The sequence below is a fragment of the Mesoplodon mirus genome (genome assembly GCF_964341445.2).
Source record: "Mesoplodon mirus genome assembly, chromosome: 10".
Classification (NCBI taxonomy): domain Eukaryota; kingdom Metazoa; phylum Chordata; class Mammalia; order Artiodactyla; family Ziphiidae; genus Mesoplodon; species Mesoplodon mirus.
Genome location: NC_138986.1, coordinates 51,507,149 through 51,531,653, shown reverse-complemented (window position 1 = coordinate 51,531,653; position 24,505 = coordinate 51,507,149). Strand labels below are relative to the sequence as shown.

The 24,505-nt window shown below is 43.6% G+C and overlaps 1 protein-coding gene across 2 annotated transcripts in view; it reads left to right on the top strand.

Annotated features, from left to right (window-relative positions):
• Positions 1-24,505, top strand: part of SOBP (sine oculis binding protein homolog) — a 153,485-nt gene that overhangs the window by 64,849 nt on the left and 64,131 nt on the right. Inside the window, exon 5 of one of the 2 annotated variants that reach the window (XM_082633478.1) lies at positions 22,019-22,114. The exons of the other annotated variant lie outside the window; for it this stretch is intronic. Coding sequence (XP_082489604.1) covers positions 22,019-22,114 — 96 coding nt within the window. The remainder of the gene's footprint in view (positions 1-22,018; positions 22,115-24,505) is intronic. 2 annotated transcript variants of the gene reach the window in all.

Here is a 24,505-nt window from a genome sequence, read left to right as displayed (position 1 = left end):
TGATTTAGGAGAAATTAAACTGGGGAAATGCTCTGTATTGGGGGAAGTATTTCTAGGAACAGATTTGAATTTCACAAAGGAAGCACCATCAGTAAAAATGAGTTAATGGCTCATGTGGAAGAAAAGAAATTGGATATAAATAATAGGAACAAACTACAGAAAAGAATAAGCATTTTTATTGTTCTTATTTTATCCCTAGCTATTTACAAAACTTGTAATAGACAAAAAGGGATTCACCTGTATGCTCACGGATTCACCTGTGTGCCCAGAAAAGCAGAGGATCCCCTTCTTACAATGGTATTTGGCTTATAGGGGATGGAGTCTTACAGCAACACTCTCCATGAATGTGGAGGTTCAGGGAAGCCCCCCTACAACTTGAGATGGAGAGCCAACTAGCTTCAGCTCTCAGGAGGAATCTGTTCCTTTGGCTGTGCTACCCCTTGATAACATCCCATAGGGTTTCATAGCCTCTCTGGAACACTTCCAGGCTCCCATTTTCAGAAGTTCTACTTAGTGATGGAATTGGATGGGTAGTTGGACCAGAGAGTTTCTAAGTTTCCTTCAAATACTGAGATTTTTTATGATTATATAAGACAAAGAGAAATGAAAACGTCCTCAGCGGTAACAGTTGGATGCAAGATAGGTATGCCTGCGAACGTGATTCTGCACGTTCCCTGTAAGGGGAAGACGTATCCATATTGTGAGCTGTAGGCTGGCTGCCCACCTAGTAGCAGACTGGATGTAATCTGGTCCTTCTATTTCTTAAAGCTTTTAATGCCAAGGAGCCTGGTCTCTCTCAAGAACTCCTCATTAAAGTATAAAACACTCTCCCGTAGTTTTGACGCTAGGAAGGCGCTCTCCTTCCATAAAGTCTATTGCTATCTTATGGAAATCTTTCCCCTAGGAGGTCACTGAGCCCAGAGCTGCAGCTGTGTTTTAATAAGGGCTGGATAATTTTATGACCAATAACATTTGTCGTTACACATGCTACAAGAAGGTTAATCAAATCTCAGCCTTCAAGGCATAATCTGGGTTCCCACAGGAATTTTCCTGCAGAATTCTGTGTTTGGCTAGGGAAGCTTACTTCCCTCCTCACACTATGGCTCCATGATTCTGGATTTGTGCCGCGATTGTTTCTTACTGTCGCTAGAATATTTCAGTGTTGAAATTGTTTGGGGGCACCAACCCAAGTGGCATGGCTTTAGGAGGCTGGCTTTTAGAGCTTCTGTGCTTTCAGGCCAATACTTTATTTTTTCAACTTGAAACTTTAGTGAGACTGGAGTATTCAATCTATCTGTTTCATTTGCCTCAGGGAGCCAAAGTTTAAGGCAACTTTCAGACCTGAGATACCAAATATTTTTCCAGCATTTCTCTGTTGCTTAGGAAACTCATAAACTAGTTCAAACATCTCACTTGGGGAAATATTGAAGTGACATTTAACTCAGAAACAAACTGCTTTTGGTCTGCTAAAGAAAACAGCATCACTGCCTGAAAGGGCAGCAAATCAAAATAAAGAGGGCAAGAGAGAAAGAAGAGATGCCTATTGAAAGCTGAAGTTTGGATAGCAGCAACACAAAGTTTGAGATTGTCCATGTTTTCTCTTTGGTTTGGATTATACGACTAGATCAACTTGTGGTATTTCAAATCTTGTTATAGTAAAGGAGTGGAGTCCCCTTGTCATTTGAAGGGTTGAGAGACCTCAAGAAGTCTTTTCTTCAGGACTCAGTGATATTTAATGATGCAAAGGAGGTGACATAGACAATCAGAAATAGGACCTAGCTGTCCATGTGTTCTAGAGTCTCTGTTAGGTCCCACTGAGCTTGCCTCTGTCTGATCTGTGGTAGACTGTCTGCACAAAGCTGTCCTTGCAGGTTCCATGTGACTGAGGCCAGGTCGTTTCAGAGTCTCCACCGTGGTAGAGAGTTCTACCTCCCCACTCCCCACCTTCTCATGCTGGGTTCTCCAAATCCAGTACGAGGCAGGTGCAAAGGGTCTGATTCAGGTTGGGTGAGTACTAAAGGGGTGTGTTTGTGCGTGCATGTGTATCAGAGAGAGAGAGAGCAAGTGCTAGATCTGACTCCGTTTCCATATGGTCTCCTGGGTAGGAGGTGACCTGAGCCTACTCTAGGTTCCCAGGGCTCCTGGAACCAGGTAGGTATGGGATGGATGGGGGCGGGTGGGGGGTGTGGAGCTCAAGGAGAGGAGGCAGAGTTCAGGGAGTAACTCTTCACTCCTTAGTACTTTCTTGGACTTTGGCTATAACTGGAGGTATCTGGAGATAAGTGGAATGAGTACATAATATTAACTTAAAAAAAAACCCCAGAAAACAAAAATGAGGTTCTATTAAATGGCAGAATATACGCCTAATTTCTAGGCATTAGTGCAGAGCCAGAGACTGAAAAATCAAAGTGCACCTAATCCGAGTATTCGTATTAATTGACCCGTCTCTGCACCTTCCAAAACTGTAAGCTAGAATATGTTAAATGGAAATAAAGGGAATTAGGGAGGGAAGGCGCCCTGGGTCATCCCGCCCCTCCTGGACAGAGAAGGCACTGGAAGCCGTGTTCTCCAGCTGCTTCGAGCGTAATCTTGTAGTCTCCCCAGTGGGCTTCAGCTCAGGTTGTGTCAGCTTATGTGTACAAACAGATTTTAAAAAATTGTCCCTTGCTAAGGGAGCTGACATCTGCCACTCTCAGAAATTAGAAATGACAGATGCCCCGAAGGGTGAAAGGCTGTGGCTGATTTTCTGTAAAAAATAGAATCTACTCAGACTCCACTCTTCACCAAACAGACAGCACTGTCTAATCCATGCATTTAGTGGTGGTTTCAGGTAACGAAGGAAAACAGGCACCCTGGTTGTGCTTGTTAACGCTGCTGTCTTCTCCTGCAAAACAAAAACCAAACCGTTCTCACTCCCTTTCCTAAGATTTAATGCAGTGCCCTGTGTATTGGACCCAGCAGGTGATGGAGGTTTGTGATGAGATACGTGATGGTTGCAAAATCCTCGCTGTTTGTTCACCCTTTGAGGCCCCTTCCATGTGCAGTAGCCACTTTCCCTCTCCACCATGGGAGAGAAAGAATACAAGCATTGAGACTTTTGAAAGGGAAGAGAGTGGAGTTAAACTGAAGCACTTCCTGTCTATTTTAGCCAGGCTCTTTAGGAAAGGGGAGCTGGAATTGGAACCAGAAAGCAGTGAGAACTGAGGCAGCTTTAGGGCTTGGCTTCTCGCCACCTCCTCTCTCTTGGTATCTCTGAGTTTCTCTGGCTCTCTGCTCCATGTTTTTCTCTCTATCCACCAGAATTCATTGCTTCCCCACAGTTCCTGGTCTTCATCACTTCAGCGTGCACAACTCCATCACGGCCTCTCCAGCTCCTCTCGATATTGTGATCTTTCAGTTCAGGTCCCATCCTTACCTGTTGTAGTCTCTTGCTATGTTCTAGTTCTTGTTCCTGAGAGAGGAAATCTGATGGAATCGGTCTGTCTTTTTGCAACAGGGCACATCGTGGGTTGCTAGACAGCTTATCTAATGGCTGGCCTTGGGTCATGTGCATATCCTTGCTCCAGTCAGCTAAGGCTGGGTCACATGGTACAAAACAGGGTACACAGTCCCTTGGAAAGGGATGTGATAGGTAGACACCTTGACTGATATCTCAAGTTTACTGCCCAACATTTATTGAGTGTTGACTTGTGTCAAGCACCTTGCTAGGTGTCAAGAGTGATCAAAAGCCTTTCATTCTTTTCCTATTTATGTAGTAAGGAGGAAAGAAAAAAAAAGATTACATCTAGAAGTGGATAAGAAATGGCAGGAAGCACATGGGGAAGATGGTAGAAGTATAGGGTTTAAAAATCTAGAACCAGACTTGTGGTTCTGATCCAAAAGCTCATTTTCTTCCTCTTTAGTCTTGCTCCTTGAGCGTGAACTTGAAAGATGGACAGCACCTTAAAAATGACTAAAAAACCCTATTGAAAACCTCCCTCCAGGGCTCAGCTAAATTGCGTCTCCTCCTGACCACCTTCAGCCCAAAAGGATACCTCTCTCCCATGGCCTTGGCAAGCAGGGTACATATTTAAACAAGAATCTGCCAGTTTTTTCCTCTTTAATGTGTGTATGTCTAATCTTCTAAATGAAGCAGAAAACTCATTGAGAGAAGGGGCCAGATCTTACATAATTCCCATAGTTGATGAGATAAGGAAAATGAATTCAGAATGCTGGAAGAAGTTCATCTAAGAGGAGCCTTGGTTAAGGATTGAATATATACTGTGTGTGAAAATGCAATCCAATCTCAGAATTTGGTTAGTAAAATATGCAGGTATTTTGATGATACAAAACAAAATAGCAGTACTTGAAATGCCCAATAATATAGGCTTTGAGGGGGTAATCTCTTGGTTGAGGAAGGACGTTGTGGCATAGACAGTGGTTGCTCATCCAGGGGTGAGCTGTGATGCTGAAGGTGTGTCTTTGCCCTGGCAGGCCTGGCATGGAAGGGAGGTTTGAAAGGGAGAACTAGTAAAGAGACTCTGAAAGTAGCCCAGAGGCTCTCCCCTGGCTCCACCTTTTCTGGCTCTAGTGTGGGTGTGTAGGAGGAGGGGAAGTATTTAAACACAACTGGCTGGTTCTCTTATGACCTTGTCCATTTTAAGGACCTGGGGCTTTATCAAAGTATGTAATATATTTCTTTCCCTTCGGTTTGCATATACTTCTCTGAAATCTCCATTAAGAATTTCAAATATATCAGTAACAATCACACTGTTGTCAATAGGTAGAGTTAAATGGCAAGAGTCACTTCCAATGATTGACTTTTTTCTCTATATTTCAACAAATTAAAAAAAAAAAGGCAGCCACAAGAACAAAACAAAGAATAATAAGACAGGACAAAGTGCTGAACAGTGGAAAGTGCAGTGAAGTTGCCTGTGGAGTCCTCATAAAACACAATCTTTTAAATATGTATTTTATTGTTTCTAGCAACTCGACAAACTAAAAACATATTGAAAATGAACAACTGACTGAAATAAGCCAAAGCATGCCTCAGGCAACTCCAAGCTTCCCACCAGTTTGGGGTTAACAACTTCCGTCACTCCTAACATGTGTGAGAGGATGATTCTGAATAACATGGCATCGAAATCACGAATTCTACACACAGATTAAATGAGGGAAGGAGCAACACACACTTAGCATTATTAAGCCTGTTGCTCCTTTACAACCTCTGATGTCGCACAGACGAAAGGTCTAGGAGGGGAGAGACATGTCCTTGAATAAGAAAGAGCTGCCAGCAGACAGTGGGGACTATATTGGGTATTACCCTGGGTACCCTCTGCTCTTTTCCTTTTATCCCTTAACCAGTCAGTATCTTGCCATGAACCCCGTATTATAATTCTTTTGTGCCTTCAGTTGGATCACCTGGTTACATCTCAGTATCTTCATTTGTGAAACAGGGAGACATTACCACTCTCAGCAGGCTGAAAAAGAGCAATGGAAACCTTAATGTGTTGACCCCTGTAAAAATTGTCTTTTTTTTTTTTTTGCGTTACGCGGGCCTCTCACTGTTGTGGCCTCCCCCGTTGCGGAGCGCAGGCTCCGGACGCGCAGGCTCAGCGGCCATGGCTCACGGGCCCAGCCGCTCTGCGGCATGTGGGATCTTTCCGGACTGGGGCACGAACCCGTGTTCCCTGCATCGGCAGGCGGACTCTCAACCACTGTGCCACCTGGAAAGCCCCAAAATTGTCTTCATTTATTAAAGAAATCTTTACACTCTCACACCTTTTCCCTATGCATGTACAAGGCTAACAGAAAGAAAGGAAGAGCTCTGATTTAAAGGGAGAATGGGTTTTTATATCAATCTCCTTAATTAGGGACCATTTATTTTAGAAGAGTTACTTCAAGAAATCATACTTTATTTGGGGGTCAGGTAAAGGAAGAGTGAGAAAGAAGGAAGGTCAGAACAATCCAGCACTGTGCCCCTTTTACATCCCCCATCTACAGGCAGTTCTGAATCCTGAGCAGTATCAGATTTTGCTTTTAGAAACACGTAAGGAGTGAAAAGGTTGCCATTGACTCACTAGGGGCAGTGGCATCCCATTGCAGTATGGTCCGCTAGACACCTCAGGAGGAAACAGAGCACAGAAATAGCCGTTTCATCACTAGCCTCTTCCAAGGTAAATCTGAGAAATTTCACTGATTTTTTTTCCATATAAATTTCAAGCATTCCAAAAACTAAATTGGCAATGGATACAGGCAGAGGTTCCCCAGGGGCATCGTGTGTGTGGAAGGGAAGCCCATCCGTTGGGCCTGAAACCACAGGATGAAGGGGAATGAGATAAATGCTGGCTGTGAGTCCCTCCCTGCCTTGCAGAGCTGCCTTTGTTGCGATGAGTGTGAAGCACCCGCCTTAACTTTTTGTTACTTTGGCTTTTTTGGCTAGTGTCACATCTTATAAGTCACAGTCTAGCTTCTCCTGTCCGTGTTTTTACTGCACAGAAGGTTTCCCAATTTGCAAGCGTTTGCAGCACGGCTGGGCCCGGAGATAAAACAGAATGTGTATGTAGTACAGCATGCATTCAACTGATGCACAAGATTCTTTCCACCATATGTGCGGAGTAGTGTGCTTTTCCCCCGAGGTGCCACTGCCAAAACTGCCAGGAGTGCCTGAGTAAGTGGAGGAGAGACACCCCGAACGCAATGCGGCACCAGGCCTTGCCACCTCCTTGGAAAGAGACCCTTGCTTTCAACACCCACCTGCACTTTTTTACCCCCTTTGTTAGCTCAGCTGTCCCACTCTTTTCCACTCACCTTACACAGTGCCCCTAACCTCATCCTGCCCCCTCAGCCTTGGTCCGGGGTGCCAGGCGTTGTTGAGGCCGGTATGGAGTTCCGGTTGCCCTTCTGGTAGGAGAGGAGAGGTGTAATTAGCACTTATGCTAATGAGGATAACAAGACTGTGGTTAAAAACTCATCAGTTACAGAGGAATGACATGAGAGGAAAACCAGCTGATTTATTTTTTCTTCCCCGTAAATGTTTCTTGTCCTTCATCTCATGCAAAGCATAGCTTACCAAGCCTTTTTACAGGAAAGTAACATTAGTCTGGTCTTTATAGGGAAATCTTCTGGTGGAACTTCTTTTATGTTAAGGGAAAAAAAAGATGAGAGATATAAGATAATTGTACTTCTCACTCCTTGTATCCTTTAGCTGAAGTAAACCAATTCAGAGAGTTTTTTGGTTAATTGTATTTTACTTTCATATTTGCTGCTGAAAATTTGAATCGTCACTACCTTTGGCTTTACTGGAAACTTGTTTGTTTGAAAGCATACAGTATTTCTGACCAAAAATGTCTGCTCAACTCAAACTCTCTTCGTGATCTATATGTATCAGTGTAACATGGAGGTTATAGCCACTCTCTCACTAAACCGAGTGGGGGTAACGAGTACTAGCCCTGCTTCACAGATGGGAAACCAAGCCACAGGGCAGTAACTGCCTTTTACCTGTCCTTCAACTTCTTTAGCCGCCAGTCTGGGAGGTAGGGCTCCTCTACCCACAGGCCCTGCAACAGGAGGGGTTGGATTATTATATTTGATGAAGCATAATAACGGTGCTATTATAATCGATCTGTTGTTACTAAGTCATTATCTCAACTTGCTACATTGATTTCATGTGATTTATTTGTAGGCTTTCTTCCCCAGCATGTTAACAGATAACCTTTGGGCCAACCGAAAGTGTGATTTTTGTGCTTACATTGTTTGTGAGTGCTGATGGATTTGCTACTGTTGACTGTACCACAACATAGAACGACACGTGTCTCCGTATAGGCTACCTGTGTGCTACCCTACCTTTCCCGAGCAGTAGGTCTGGGGAATTCCTTGCCTGGGAGGATAGGCTTGGAATGGCAGGGCTCTTGGGTTTTAGCATTGTCTTTTGTCACTGTGGGGGCTCAGGGAAGGTGATGTACACCATGGGGGAAAGAATAAGCTGATGGTAGATACTGCCCTGTTCATGTGGAAATCTGGGTGAGCAGGCAGTCAGGTGGGTGAGCCCCTCTGGGTACTCAATGAGAGGCGAGGGTGATGTGTTCTGGAAAGATCAAGGACAGGAAATGGTAGGGATACTGAGTTGCCTAGGAGATCCCACAGACCATCTGTGGTGGCCCTGTTGGAAGCTTCATTACTAAGGGCACGAACCAGGGGAGAAATGTCCTGCATTTTAGCAAATTTATCGTGGAGTAGGAAAGTCTTCTCAGCCTCGGAGAGCATCCTTGGCTGGGGAGGAGCACATCAGAGCCTCTCCTTCAAGCCGTGTTTTATTTATTTATTTTAAATTTATTTATTTATTTTTGGCTGTGTTGGGTCTTCGTTGCTGCGCGTGGGCTTTTCTCTAGTTGCGGCGAGCGGGGGCTACTTTTTGTTGCGGTGCGCGGGCTTGTCATTGCGGTGGCTTCTCTTGTTGCGGAGCATGGGCTCTAGGCGCGTGGGCTTCAGTAGTTGTGGTGCTCGGGCTCAGTAGTTGTGGCACATGGGCTCAGTAGCTGTGGCTCACCGGTTCTAGAGCGCGGGCTCAATAGTTGTGGCGCACGGGCTTAGTTGCTCTGCAGCATGTGGGATCTTCCCGGACCAGGGCTCGAACCCGTGTCCCCTGCATTGGCAGGCAGATTCTTTTTTTTTTTTTTTTTTTGGCGGTACGCGGACCTCTCACTGTTGCGGCCCCTCCCGCTGCGGAGCACAGGCTCCGGACGTGCAGGCTCAGCGACCATGACTCGCGGGCCCAGCCGCTCCGCGGCATGTGGGATCTTCCTGGACCGGAGCACGAACCCGTGTCCCCTGCATCGGCAGGCGGACTCTCAACCACTGCGCCACCAGGGAAGTCCAAGCCCTGTGTTTTAGAAGCACATCATCACTTTGCACTGGTGGCGACAGTCACACTGGGACTCGACTCTTATTCATTTGGTAATTGGTTATTTTAACACAAACTGTGACTAAGGAACATGATTACACACCTGTCAGCCATATGACGGGAAAGAGCAATGTCTGTGAGCAGGGGAACCGGCTGCATTTCCACCCGGGTCTCCATGGAGTCTTCTCCATCAAAGATGTCATTTTTCATTTTTACCTTGAAACAAGACAGACATTATAGCTACTGCCTTGTCTGTATCATTTATAGGAATTGCTGCCACAGATACTAATCTAAACCGATTCTGATTATATCTTTGTAGACATCAGATCCTAGAGCAGGAGGGCAGGATGTAATACAACGAAACAAATGAGCATAAACATTATATGGTACCCGTACAGCAGCTTCCTGTGACAGGGCAAGGGGTGGAAAGAAATGAAAGTGTTTTGTACAAGGAGGACATTTTACTTTAAGATGAAATAGATCAGTAAAATAAAAGAAAGCTGTTTCTGATTGTACAGGTGACTAAGTGGAGGAGGGGATTCTCACTTATGGTGAGGGGATTGCCAGGTGATTCAGAGTCCTGTCTAAGGGTTGGGAAGGAGGGATGATGTGTCCGAAAGATGAGGATAAACACAATAAGAAACAAACACAAAAAAACCTCAAAGGCAACAATATTGAACTGAATTTTAAAACAAATAAGGACCTAATAAGAGTTGCAACATTTAGTTTAAAAAAGCCCTAGCCTTTTGAATAAGAAAATAATATTCACTCATTTGCACATTTTCTGAAAATGGTGAACCAAATATTAGATTGTTTGGAAATTCTTCCTTGCCTTTATTTGTCTGCTCCTATCCATCTTTGGTGAGGCCATTCAGTTTGGAAAGAGTGTGTGGTCACCATGTATACATGTCCAACCTCTGCTGAGCATTGAAATCAGCAAATGATACAGGTGTCGTCTATCGCTGAGTTAGAAACAAAGTTGATACAGGATGAAGTTAGTAGCTGGAAAATAGGGAATAAAGGGGGATGATGTGAATGGTAAAGAAGGGTACCAGCAATTAAACCTTGGTTGTTAATTTGGCAGAAGTGTGGTGAAGGTGGTGGAATTCAACATGTAGCAGTCTCCAGGAATCCCAGGCTGCTTATGTGGGTGGGAGCTGTCCAGTGAGGGTGGAAGGTTTCTTGATGGAGATGTTCCTCATGAAACATAAGAGGAGATAAAGAAGTAAGAAAACAAAACGATGCCTTATTTGCAGAGGGCACAATGGGTAGTCAGATGGCAGAAGAGAGATAGAAGCCGTCATTAGGTACCGATGCTGTGTAGGGGGTTAGGATCCTGATGAGAGGGTGTGTTTATGCATTTCTAAAAGCCCTCAAACCTTCGCCAGTGTCTTCGCCTTTGCCTTTGGCTGCTGACCATGCCCTATAGCTGCCTGCAACTTGATTTTAATCAAGACTTTAATGATAAGAAAAGATACTGAGTCACTATGGCCTTCCTGCCAGCTGAGTTTTTCTCTCCAGAAAAGAAGTGGACTTGTGAAATTTAAATAACTGTCATCCATTGAGTTCTTACGCTGTGCCAGGCATTGTGTGGGACATGTGATGGATTTTCTCATTCAATCCTTGCAACGAATTTCTAAGCTGGATGTTATGTCCCCCATTTTTATTGGTAGCACCGGAAATCACACTCAGCTCGTTACTGGCACCAAATGGCTCTCCTCACCCCTTTCTGTACTAACATCTTCAACCAAATGACACAGGGGTGCTCAACCTTTCAGAATTTGCTCTTGCTTTTTCTTGGTTTTTACTTCCTCATAATTCTTGTGTGTTTATGAGAATATTTTCTACTCCTTACTTTTTGTGGTTTACTTTTATCTACCTTTCAAATTTATAATTATTTAAAAATCTAAATTTTAAATAGGATATAAACGTATGATATTTGACACTCCAAAAGGTGTATGGTTAGACCTTGGCAAGGGATCGTTTGTTCTATTGTTTGTTCTATTGTCTGTCTGTTATCATTGAACTTCAGAAATTAAAATATGTTGAACATGTGGGCTGGATACCATTCATTTTGGGTACTTAGTTGTAGATGCTCAATGAATGATGAATGAATGAATGAGACCTCAGGAAAAAATTATGTAAATGCTCTTGTCATTGCTGTCTGTTTTCTGAGAAGTCACAATGCCACACAAAGTGGCTTGGTGTAAATTTGGAGTAGTGCAACCTACAGTTTATGAATTTGGGCAAAACATTTTAATATAATCCAAAGGCAAAGGTCTGTCATCCCTTAAGGCAAAGAAATGAATTGAATTTCTTTATCACACTAGGATACTTGATTGTAATCTGCTTGTTATTATGAATAAAGGAAAGCTAATACTAGTAATAGTTATATCAACTGATCATTCTTATTCCCCTTTTACTATTTTCCACATCAAACCATAACAGTTTTATGTTCTATGCTTAGGCAAGAGCCACAAGAAGAGTTTTATGAATTTAGAATCCTTTGTCCTTGAAAACATGTCTCAATCTATCTTGATATCCAAGAAAAGATTTGGGCTCCCACGCTCACCTTAGGATCCCATAATCTTACATTTGTAGGATGAAACCAAAATATAAGAGAGATTTGGAAACAATCAGGCCCCCTAATGAGAAGTCTGTCAAGTTCAAGGATGTGTCCTTCCACATCTCCATGCAGAGTTTCTTCTGCTGCTGTACAAGACTCCTCGGCACACTCCCATTTCGATGTCCACTCCTCACCCTTTCTCCCCTCCCATCCTTCCCCATCTCTGCCCCATACCTCAAGGGCAGAATACTTGGAGAGGCCATTGCCCTCCATCTTGGTGGGCTCAGGATTTCGGTCTGCTCAGGCTTTGGCTGTCTTCTTGTTGCTTGTGTTGGCTGTGGTCTAGTAGACTGCCCCTCAGGCCCTTGTGGGGTGCCGGCTTCCGTGACCACCTCCATTTGAGCTGCGTTGGGCATCAGTGCTTCACCATGAAGAGGGGAGACCACAGGGCAAGATGTCCCTCTTTCCCACCAGGACCCACAGGGACGTTTGAGCCATCATTTCTCTGCCTTCCGAAAATGTCTGCAGTTTCTCTTGCTCATTGTCAGCCAGGCTTCCTCTGCTGGCTGTGCCGCTGTGGAAGAGCCCCTGCGGTGTGGGGACAGGAGCCGGTGTCTGCTGTCGAGACACCTGCCAAGCTTTGTCTTTATCAGCTCTTTAGCTTTGGACAAGGTACTTAACTTGGCTACACTTCAGATTCCTTGCTGGCAAAATGGAGGTGGTAATGGTAATACAGACCTCATGAGGGTTTGGGGATCTTTAATGAGCTGAAGTCTGCAAAATTCTTAGCATGATGTCTTGCACAGAACAGACTTGAGTCTTGTGTTACTGTCAAAGTGACTTCTATATTGAGTTTTCTTTCTTTGTGGTAAGAGCCCTGTGAAGCGGTCATTGAGTTGGAAGTTCTGGAAGTGGTAACGTTCTCTCCAGTGCGGTCCAGTCTGTGGTCTGGGAACCTCCTTCCAGGGGGGCTACCAGTTATCTCATATCTAGAATCACACTGGGCAACTGAGATACCAGGGTGCAGAGGAACTGGAATAGTTTGGGAATTTTGGCACCAGAGTGGTTGGGTGAGGGAGGGATTAAAGCAAATGGGGGGAAGCGGGAGGGCCGCTCACTGTGCAGGGAACCTACGCATCCCCTGTTCTCAGTTATTCTAAAAAGGGAGAGGACGTGGAGACCCAGGTCATTTTTTGTCTTTTGTCACCTGGGCTTTGATTCCAAAATATACTTCCTGGAAGTATAATAATAATAATAAATAATAATGATAATAGTAATAACAACAGAGGAACAAGTGTTAACTGAAATTGTCATCCAAAATGGACTTTAACCTGATACTCGGCTGTTGGCCTCGACAGGCCTTTCTGTCAACACCAGTCAAATTCTGCGCGAATGATTATCTCCTATTTAAACATGCCACAATTCCACCTTTTATTACCTCCATTCGTCATCTGCAGAATGACTGGGCTTTAAAAACGAAGACTCCAGAGAGTGTTGTTTGAGCAGAGGTTGTTATTCATGAAGCCTCTGTGCCGCCATCGTTGCATTTGGGTCCTCAGAGAGGCCGATTGGTCCTGGGGTTGGAAGCCAGGTAATTTACACTTTGTTCCTCTAAGCCTGATGGTGCCTCTGTTGACAAGTCAAGGTTCACGTGGATCGTAATTGGAGCTGTCAGGAGGACCATCCTGTTCAGAATCGCATTCTGACTTCACGATCTGAAAGACCCGGGGGCAGAGCCCATGGATCGGTCACCCTGTCCTCCTTCTTTGCTTGCCCCCTCCACATAAATCACAGCACCGCTCCAAGACAGTCAGAACACTTGTGTGGACAGTGCACAGTGACAGTCAGGGTTTTACACCTAGTCCTGGTCTTTCTTCTTCATGTTCAGGCCAATTTTAGATCTTTACAAACATTGCGTAATTCACAGTTCTGTTTCTCGCTAAAGAAATCATATCTTTAAGACAAATTGTACTTGGGGCACCGTTATTGGATGCTGACCGTAAAACTGTCCCAGGCCAGAGCAGTGACCAGAGTAACCCTCCTGTGGGTGTCCAGAGTGGAGGACCAGAGTGGACGGTCCAAAGCTAAGTCCATGAGGGATTGCAAGCTCCAGGCAGGCCAAGTGCACAGATCAAAGGGCCCAAGGCAGGGCCAGAGTCAAGGGTGAGAGTGGAGAGCTGGGAGTGGTATGGAAGAGGACTCAAAGCCAGAGCTGGTAGGGAACCAGTGACAAGAGTGCAGGCTGATTGCTGAGATCAGCCTCTGGGTCTCTACAGTCCCGCTCTGCAGGTTAGTGGGCACCCAGGGGACGGGGTTGACTGCGGCTTAGCATATGAACTGTTCAGAGAAGATGTAGGCAACCCTGTTGTATCTGGGCCTTGATTATGGCATTTCTGTGGTTGCTCGTTGGAGAAAAGAAAGTCTTCTGTGTTTCCCTGCCTTCTGTTTCCCCTCTAGGGTCCCAGGGTAACAGATGCAAATGAATAGTGAAAAACCAAAAGGCAGGCTGTGGGCAGAGGTGGGAGGTGGGGAAGGGGAGCAGTCAAGGAGTCTGGATAATCCACTGTGGATCAAGGGTCCTGGGATGATCAGAAGCTGACTGGAATGTGATGGTGATGTCGCGTTCGCTGAGAATTGAAAAGAAGGGGCCACATGCCCCAGTTGCCGGGTCTTACCTGTGGTCACTTTGAAAAAACAGTTCTTACCAAACGAAGACACTCAGGTGACCTGACAAAGAGCAGTGCAAGATGAATCCAGAAGGGTCACCTGTTCGATAAAGAGAAAATAGATTTTAAAAAGGAAAAGAAAAAACAGGGATTTCAGAACCACTTAGCAACTGCTCTGATTATTCCAGACACAGCTGTAATGTGCTGGATTGAGGATGATATATTTTAGTCCGTGTGGTAGCTGTATTTCAGGCTGATGTGGAATCTGTTGCCGCAACTGTCATGCAATCCATTAGGGCCCTGAGTGAGGGCAGCCATTAATCAGGCATGAGATCAGCCCTGTAGCCTCATACACTCGCAGGTCTGAGCAGCTCTGACCTGACATCGTTTAAGGAGATGCTCATGGAGGCCATAAACATGATTCGATTCCCATTATCTTCATGTTGCATGTTTGTTACCGTTATTCTTTGAAGACTCCAAATTGGATATTAAAAATTTATGATACATATAAAGGTTTGTGTGGAGTGAAAAAAATAGCAGCAGCAAATAGGTCCATCTCATCCATCAGAGATGTGTGAGCTGTCAGAGGGGCCTGAAGAGGTATGGAGAGAGCCCCTCTGCTTGCCAGTTGAGGAGGGTGGAGAATTAGGAGGAACTTCGCTGGGGGAAACAGCTTCTCCCTTGGCCCACATGCTAAGGGGGAATTTAAATACATTTTGTTAAAAGAACAAAGTAGAACAGCACTGCTGCAGAATCCCATAGTCAGTCTTCAGTGACAAGCTAATGAAAGGGAGGGCAAAGGATCGTGATGCAAAGATTGGTAGCAACATGAATTGAGCAGATGCCTGGCTCCACACATTGAAGTTTCGGGGTGACAGGAGTATCTCCAGAGCAGGGAGCCTGATGCCAGATGGGAGTCCTCAGTCTAGAAAGAAAGCTCTCTGCCCAAGCTGCATGCATACACAATCCTGTCCATGACCCACCTGCCTTCTGATGTTCAGTGACTTGAATATATACCTACATAGAAACAACCCATCTGTAGAGGTAGGCAGCTCAGAGTAGAGAAAAAAGGGCACTTCTGGGTCTTACCTTAAGGAAGAGCAAAGGATTAATGAATCCATTCAACATATATTTATAGGATTGTTTTACAAGGTACTCGCTGAGCCTGGGGGCTTCGTACATAATGCATGGTCTCTGCCCTCAGGCATTTCCCTTCTGGTAGGGAAGGTGAGAGAGGAGTCCTAACTGGGGTGAGTTACACCAAGGAGTCCCAACTCGGGGCACTATGACTAGGTGAGATAAAGAAACAGGGAGCGAGGCACCAGGTTGGTTGATCTAGGAACAGAATTTTGGGGATGAGAGTTTCGTAGGCAAAGACCAGAGGTTAGACTGATCTTTGTTAGGCAAAAGTCAGTCCAGGTGGGAGGTGGAGGAGAGAAACATATGGGACAAAAGGATTATTGGCTAAAGTCCAAATTGAGTACAGGATCTTCAGGCTAAGTCCCTAGTGTCTAACCAAGTGGGAGGGACACTAATCAAGTTGGGCAGAAGTTCATGGAATAGTTGTTGATGGTCCAAGTGTGAGGCAGATGAAGTCAGAAAGCTCCAGCAGAGGCCTGCTGAGACTCAGTATGGAGAGTTCTCCTCGGTTCAGGGGCAGAACATTCACCTCTGGGGACTGGGGTGCAAGGCAGAAGGTCCAGTTGCTAGGGTTAAAGGATAGGGACTCATTCATTCCTTCATTCTCTCACTCACTTACCATTTATGGAGCCTTTATAATATGCCAGGCACTAGATGAGGCCCTAGCGATTTGCAGCTGAATAGACCACAGTTTCTGCACTCAAGGACCACACAGATTAGTGGGGAAGGCAAACACATAGATGGTCATAGTACAGTGCAATGGATGGAGTGGCTATAGAGAGAGACAGAGGGGTACAAAGCCCAGGTTAGACCAGGAGGAAGAGGTCTCAAGTGGGTTCCTAAAGGAGCTGCAGTCTGAATGAAGGCTTAAAAGATGCCTAAGAATTTTCCAGGAGAAGGTGGGGGAGGAGAGATGGAAACTGGTTTTACCCTGAGGAAATGAGGTAAGGGACAGGAATCCAGTTGAAGGGAACAGGGCTTTCAGTCATGAGGAATTGGGCCACTGAGATGAGAGTAACTTGGCGGTACCTCAAGTGGAAGCAGGAGCTACTCCGGAGGCCTCCCTGTGCTAGTCCAGCCCAGGGCCAGCACTGGCTGAACTTCATTGAGCGGCAAAGAAACTGGGCTGTTGTTTACGTCAAGTTCACAGAGATGTTCGTGACACGCTGAAAGGCCACATGTGGCAGCTGCCGTTTATTCCTCTCTGTGCTTCCTCAAGACAGTGTGTATAGACATTCAACAAAGGAAGTTCAGACCAGAGATGGTACACCAGAAAATGAAATTCCAAGGGTTTTCCGAAGTGGTCTCCCCGTGATAAATTCAATGTATCTTGAATTTTGAAAAGAAATTCTATTGCTTCTGGTTCCAAAAATTAGTTATAAAATCTAAATTTTTTGCTCTAGAGCTCTGCATCTCTAAGCGTACTCCTGCAACTTTGAGATGCACTATTTTTGATGTTCCCAAGTCTAGTCACCGCAGCACATGTGTGAGCTGACATGTGCTACATCTGCTAAAGGGTTGGAAAGCAAAGTCTGGAAGATCTACAGCGCTCCCCCGAGCTCTGATTCCAGGCAGAACCTTTTCTTGTTTTCCAAAGAAGTTCTGAAATCACAATGACAGGGAGGTGTAAAGTCCCCTTCCTCACGGGGAGGTATTAACTCCCAAGCCTAGTTATCTTTCCACTTAAATGGCAGCAGTGCTAACCTTTTCATTGAGGCAGAAACATTGCACTTTTCTGGGGTGGGCCAGTGGAGCTGTTTTTAGAATGTTCCACATTTTCTAAAGGAATCCTCCAGAGGAGAAAAGATGCTGATCTTGCTTGGATATGCACATGACACCAAGGCTTTAGCCCAAAGGAATAAGTGGATTCTTTGAAAGAAGAAATAAAGTTTGCTGAATGTAAGAATCAAAATTTAAAAAGTAAATTAGTGATGATTCACAGGAAAAGAGAGGTGAAAATAAAGTTTGTTTAAGTCAGAGGTGTTTGAGGTAGAGAGAAAATTAGTTTAAGTTTCTCACATAATCTATTATTTATTCAAATGCTAGGCATGGCATGAAAATAGATGCATGACTGGCAGCGAGATAGGGAAATCCCCTTGCAGTTTAACTGAAGGACTTTAATTTTTATTTCTATTCCATGGCAAGAAGTGAAGCCTTCTTACAATAATAGATCAAAAATGCACCTTTGGTTTGACAATCACATTTGTAGTAAAATGTGAAAAACAGTTTCCCGTTCGCTTTTCCCCATAGTTGGCATAAATCTCTAGCATATTAGTCAGAATAAAGCTGTTGGGAATAAGACCCATGGAGAGAGTTCGTTCATCATGACGTGTTTTGACATTCCTTCTGTCAGAACTGGTCACTTTATTTATTTATTTAAATAAATTTATTTATTTATTTGTTTTTATTTTTGGCTGTGTTGGGTCTTCGTTGCTGCGTGCGAATTTTCTGTAGTTGAAGCAAGCGGGGGCTACTCTTCGTTGCAGCGCATGGGCTTCTTATTGCAGTGGCTTCTCTTGTTGCAGAGCACGGGCTCTAGGCACGCGGGCTTCAGTAGTTGTGACACGCAGGCTTCAGTAGTTGTGGCACGTGGGCTCAGTAGTTGTGGCTCATGGGCTCTAGAGCGCAGGCTTAGTAGTTGTGGCGCACTGGCCCAGTTGGTCTGCAGCATGTGGGATCTTCCCAGACCAGAGCTCAAACCCATGTCCCTGGCATTGGTAGGCAGGTTCTTAACCACTGTGCCACCAGGGACGCCCAGAACTGGTCACTTCAGAACAAAGTCAGACATCAACACCGGTCTCCTGGCCCCGGTGGATACCACAAACTGGTGGTGGGGTGGTCCGCCTCGACACAGGCCATTAGAGGAGGCACAGTCCTTAGAGAATTCCAGAACAATAATGAAACCAGCCGAAAGTTGGTCTGCTTTGTGTTATTACCATGAGCAGTGATTACGAGCAGCTTCAGTGTTTACATACCCTCCCTGCAGGGGTCGTGGACTCCCTCTGTCTACCTGCATGGTACGCCCTTGTCTGCCACCCAAAATGGGGCAGATGCAGAAAAAGGCAATGGCTTCAATATACAAATGAATCTGAAGTGCTGAAATGAATCTGCACACAGGGTAAAGAAGTTCTAATGGATTTTGTCTAACGTTGCCACAAGTTGCTGTGGAATGATAATTAAACTCGTTCCTACAGAGCGCTTACTATGCTCCAGTCAGTGGCTGGGGCCAACGATCCAATGGCGAGAAGCCAAACACTATCCTGCCCTTAGAAAGCTTGCAGTCTGGTGGGGAAGACAAAAATTACAGCAGCCAGTGTAAGGGTGCACCTGTGTGAGGCCTAAGAGAGGGCAGAGTGGAGGTATTTGACTTGGTTAGTGAGGTTCAGGAAGGCCTTTTCTTTCCTTTTTTTTTTTTTGCGGTACGCGGCCGCTCACTGTTGTGGCCTCTCCTGTTGCGGAGCACAGGCTCTGGACGCGCAGGCTCAGCGGCCGTGGCTCACGGGCCCAGCCTCTCTGCGGCATGTGGGATCTTCCCGGACTGGGACACGAACCCGCGTCCCCTGCATTGGCAGGCAGACTCCCAACCACTGCGCCACCTGGGAAGCCCAGGAAGGCCTTTTTGAGGAAGAGGTATAGTAGTTCTTCCAAGATTATTTGTCACACCAGAAACTAAAAATAAATAAAGAGAATTTTTTGCTTACAAGCAGCTAGTCATGAAATCTCTAAGTCTTTGGAGTAAACCCCACTGCTGGAGACACATCCTGTATTCCTCCTAGTGTTGTACAGCTGTTCACTCCAGTGGGCCTGGGGCCTGGCTGGAGGCCATGCTGACAAGTCTGCTCAGGGCCCCCTCTTAATACCCCTCCTCCAGGCACACTCCTTACATCAGTGGTTCTCGGGCTGCCTGTGCATTACTACCACCTGAGAGCTTAAAAAAAAAAAATCCATGTCGAGGCCCCACCCTGGACCAGTTAAATCAGAATCTTGGAAACATAGTGGGGAGGGGGAGTTCAGGCATCAATATGTTAAAAAAAAAAAAACCACCCCAGATGATTCTCATATGCAGCCAGAGCAGAGAACTACTGCCTTAGATGAATGCACTTAATTTCACTTAGTCCAGTAATAATAATTTAAAATTTTACATTAAAAAACTTGAGAATGCAAAGGGAATTACTTGTGTGTGCTTGTGAGTGCTTGTGTGTGCACACACACGTGAGGGTGATGGTGCTTGGTCTTCTTGCATGTCATGTGCTTTCCGTCTCTGTGGCATGTGGTGGAAACACAGCGAATGGCTGGAGGATGGAATTTCTTGGATTCCAGAATCAGGTTGATTATCAGAGGCAGACCCGTTCCAAGCTCCATGGAGTGTGATGCAGAGGCAAATACACGGTTTAATAAAGAAGCAAATTTCTGCCTTTCTCTCTCCACTTCTAATCACTCCAAGCCTCCTCTCCTTTCTCTTCCACTGCTGTTTTATTTACTCTCATAAATTATGAGACTTTATATAAAATCCTGTAGCCCCTTTGAGGAAGCACAGTCAAACCTTAATGGGTTTTTTTGTCCTTTAAAAACATAAAAAGCATTGTGAGCACCTTACATGTAAGTGGAATGAATATATTTTTGCCACTAATGTTGAAAATATCCCCAGGCATCTGGTGTGTATGAATGTGTATACATAGTACATGCATAATAAACATCTTCCACCTTATGAATATTTATACACAAGATACATATATATTGAATATAGACATACATATGTAAATAGTAGCCCTTGTAAACTATATGCCAAGTATGTTTCCAAGCATATGCATCATAGTGCATCAGGAATATAATAAACCTACCACCAAGTTTAGCATATTTTGAGGTGGAGTCTTCTACAGAGTTGTGGTAGGGTCTAGTTACTAACCATGTATGGGTTTTTTTTTTCATCACTGAAATGTTTGTTAAGCACCAAATAAAAGTAAGGCACTGGGCATAGTAGAGTAAGAAAGATGAAATAGATGTGGTCCCTGCCTTCAAGAGACCTGCACCTCACAGAGTGCCTTACAGTTCACTTAAGAATCTGACATGTTTGCTACCCATTGGCATCTTACTGCTTTTTATACAGCTGCCTTTTATGTATACACTCTGCTTTAAAATGGGCCCCATTTAAGGCTCTATTGGCTTAAACCCTGATGTAGCTGCATAGTAGAACTGATGCTGTGAGAAGAAACATCACTGGTTTCAGTGCCTTGATTGGACATGAGCATACTTATACATTTTTTCTGTCACACACAGTCCAATCCTGCATTTTCATTTTACTCTGATTTGGTAGATGGGGGATAAAAGGTAAAATTAAAAGGCACCAAATCCCAGAGATGTTTGTAAATCTCAAAAATACTTTTTGTAACCCCTGTATTACTACCATGACAGTCCACTTCCAAATTCCATCAGTTCCCTCCCTGCAATAAGTGGCAGAAGCCTTTATTAAAGGCAAGCTGTACATTCTAAAATGTACAGAATAGTGATCCCTTTCTAAAATGACAATCCCTAGTCTAGCTGAGAGCTCTGAGTGATACTTGTCAGGGGCAGATTTCACGCCATTAAAAGAGAAACAATACATCAGCGCTGTCATCGCTATGCACAGATGTATGCTCATTGTTTTCTCCCCCTCAGTCCATACATCACAACAGGTAGTTCTCAGCTGTTCCCCTGGTGCCAGACATACATTTTATCTAAAGAGACAGTAGATAGAACTACCTGCTGCTTCCTGTGCGGTTCTCCCTGTGTTTCTCTCCCTTTTCCTACTTCACTTGGGCTTTTTAAAATCAGCTGGCAGGGAGCCAGGAGCTCATCATTTTAATGCAGTGCAAAATGGAATATGCATAATTATATGCAAGCCATATGTGAGGGAGACAGCTCAGCTGTGAATTTCAGGAGGCCAGGAAAGAGAGAGCAGTTAGGGCTGAGATAAGAGGAGTGCAGAGCAGAGTGCAAGTGTCACCCAAATGAATGGTTTAATGAGTGTGCTGCAGACACGCCTCCTTTCACCTACCTCTTTCTTCTCTCCAACTCCAAACCAGAAACCAATGGAGATTAGAAAGGGAAGACTGTATGCAAGGGGTATTGCTAATGGGTTCTGTTAATGTCTCCATTTAAACTTCAGCTTTCTTAATTAACAGTGTAGATGAAAATAACCAGTAACTTTTAATGCAGCTTCTTAATTAAATCTTTTTTTTTTTTTTACTGCATTTGATTGAAGAATCATTGTTCTTACTAGATCATTACTCCTTTTAGATCTTTATTTAAAAATTGAGGGGAATCAGTTTATCTCTAATAGTATTACAATGCAAAATATAACTATGCAAATTGCTTTTCTTATGGCCTTGCTATTAGAATTTTTTAAAAGTGCATTATCTAGAGATTGCTTAAGCATGCCAAAAAGTTTAAACACGTACGTATGTCATATAATCCTAAATGTGCAACAAAAGTCACTGGAAGTCTGAAGTGGTGGTAATTTTCAACAAAATTATTTGCTTTTGGTTTGTTTCGTATCATTTTAAATATTACACCACAATGAATTTGCATGTTCAAACTGAACTGTGTAAAGAAAAATAAATCCCAAATTTTGATATCTAAAAGGCGTACTGCGTATTTAAACAAATTTCTTATTAATGTTGTGATTTCTGGATTCCCGTTTGTTTAATGATCTGAGCTGTTATGCTTTTAGCTTTTTTTCTTCCATTATTTGTAAGTCCCTAAATAGGCCATTATATTTCCCTTCAGGCTAGAGATGAAGATGGACATGCTGAAAATTTTCCCCAGCAGCACTATGCTAAGGAAACTCCAAGGCTTGCCTTCAAGAATAACTGCGAACTACTTGTAAGAATAACATACTTACAACAAGTCTAGAATGTTACTTTAGCACAGTGAAAACAGTTTTTGAAAGGGTTTGTTCATTATTACATAAGTTTTGAAGTATTATAGTTTTTCTGTATAGAGTTCTAAATGCTAATTCTGATATCACTGAATATTAATTATAAGATCTCAAATTGTTTGCAAATCTTTTGTATCTGATTATAGAGCTTGGATGGCCCTGTCTTTATTAGCTTGTTCTGTATAGTAGTTGATAAGCAGCCATTTGGAGAATGGCTAGTAAAGTTAAAAATATAGAAAAAGACAGTTGATGTATGTAGCTTGGAAAGAAAAAAAAAAATCCCATCCCCATCCCTCCTCCTACTTCCTAATTGTACACTATTTTAGGAGACAACATGGTAATATTTTGTTCTGCTAGGAAAGATAGCAGAGTTGACACGCAGTACTCCCTTTAGAATTCAAGTATTCCTACACTCTCTTGCCAAACTCAATCAGGCGCTTTCTCCCTCCTATGTAGAAGTCAAAGCAGCGACAGGATGCGGGGATGTTTCCAAGTCGTGAGAGAGAGGATCTCAGCTGTGACAGGGACTCTGTTCCAATGCAGGGTTAATTTGCTGTTCATTTTAGCATTTATAGCGAGACAAGATGAAAAGCGAGCAGGAATGCCTATTATATTTCTATTAAATGAATCTGTTGGGACCTAATGTTCTTGATTAGCTTTTGAAAACCAGTACTCTGCAATGCATTTTCTGTTTACCTAAAGTAAACAGAGAATGAATTGTCATTTATTTAGAGATTCAAACACTGCTTTTGAAAATGAAGCTTTATGAGGGATCTAGCTATGTTGTCCCTAAATGTTCTTTTCTTTTCAATTTCATTAAAGCAAAACATTTGCTCCAACTAAAGGAAAACACTGAAAGAGAATGAGGATGCTCACTTGTTACATTTTGAGGTAGTCTCTTTTTCTGTTTAGTTTTTTGACCTAACAGAGCACAGCCCTGCCAGGTCTCTGCATTAGGAAATCCCACATGTAACAGTCTTTGGACTTAGCTCTGATACCAACTGTTCATTAAAAACAAAGTGTCCAAAGAGCAGGAGAAGAGAGAAAAATACAGTTCCTTCTCATTCTAGCCACAGTAGCTGGATGTTGACAGTAAGAAACTCCTTCCCACTCCACAGTTTGCATGGTTTACAATAGCATCACTTATTCTGTGTGTCGTCCCTTGACCAACCAATCCACAGGCAAATTTGTTGCTTATAAGTGCAGTTTTTTTCCCTGAAATTTTAACTCACCTTATGTTTTATCTTAGGGCTCTTAAACCTCCAGGCTTGCTAGCATTACCTGTTTGGGGGAAACTCTTTTCTTTCATTTTCATTTTAATGTTTTACTCCGTAACTCTGATTTTTCAGCAGAAGACTATAGGGGCCATTTATACTATGTTTTGATATCAAAATGCTTTTGAGAGTAGCTTACTTCTTTTTAGAGATATTGTTAAAACTAATATGCCATATTTGATTTTTTTTTCCTATTTATTGGAAAAATGAATGTGCTTGAGTTCTGGTTGTGGTCAGTTTATACTGGAGAAAGTAAAACATATATGTGAACCTCTTTTCCAGCTATCTTTAGAGAAAATATATGTTTAGTCATTGCTGTGCTTAAACACGATATTGTGTTGGCAGTAGTTTTGAGAGATTGGTACAATCTTTGTCCTTTTAGTAGCTGTTAGAAATGCTCTATTTTGGTCAGTACACTTTCTTGTGATAAAAGGAAAAAAAAGGAATAGAGAGAAAACACAAGTAAGCTTATTTCTCCAAGGAGAAATGTAATTTTTTTCAGTTGCAAGAGAAAGGATGGTGTTTGGCTGGTTATGAAGAGAAGTTATGCTTCTATATGAAAATGATTTGTTCATTCATAAGAGAGAAATAGGAAGTCCTTGGAGTTTTCTTAGTGCAGCTTAGGGCAAATTTTAAAAGGCTTGGTGAGAGAAGATTGCAACCCCCACTCCAAAGGGCTTTTCTTACCTTAAGGGTGGGTCTGCCATCTTGCATGGTTCGCTAGAACAGGGGTGGCTTTAGAAAGTGGGGGAGCTATTTGGAAGATGGTGATGGCTCTTGGGAGAAAGCCTTGAGGGCACAGGTTACTTCCAGGCTCCCAGGTGATCAGGAACACATGGCTGGAAGGCTAACCCTCTGGGCCACAGGTGCTGACAGAAAGTGCCCTGGCCAGGTAGATGGGACATGGCCTCTGACTTTATAACTGACTATTAATTGTCTCTGCTTCTTGGAAGAGGAGGAATATTAAGTAACCTAAACAAAAGCAAAGTAGAATCGATGCCTAGAATACGCAAGTGTGTGTAATCAGAAGGCACTGACAAAGAAAGCATTGGCTGATAGAAA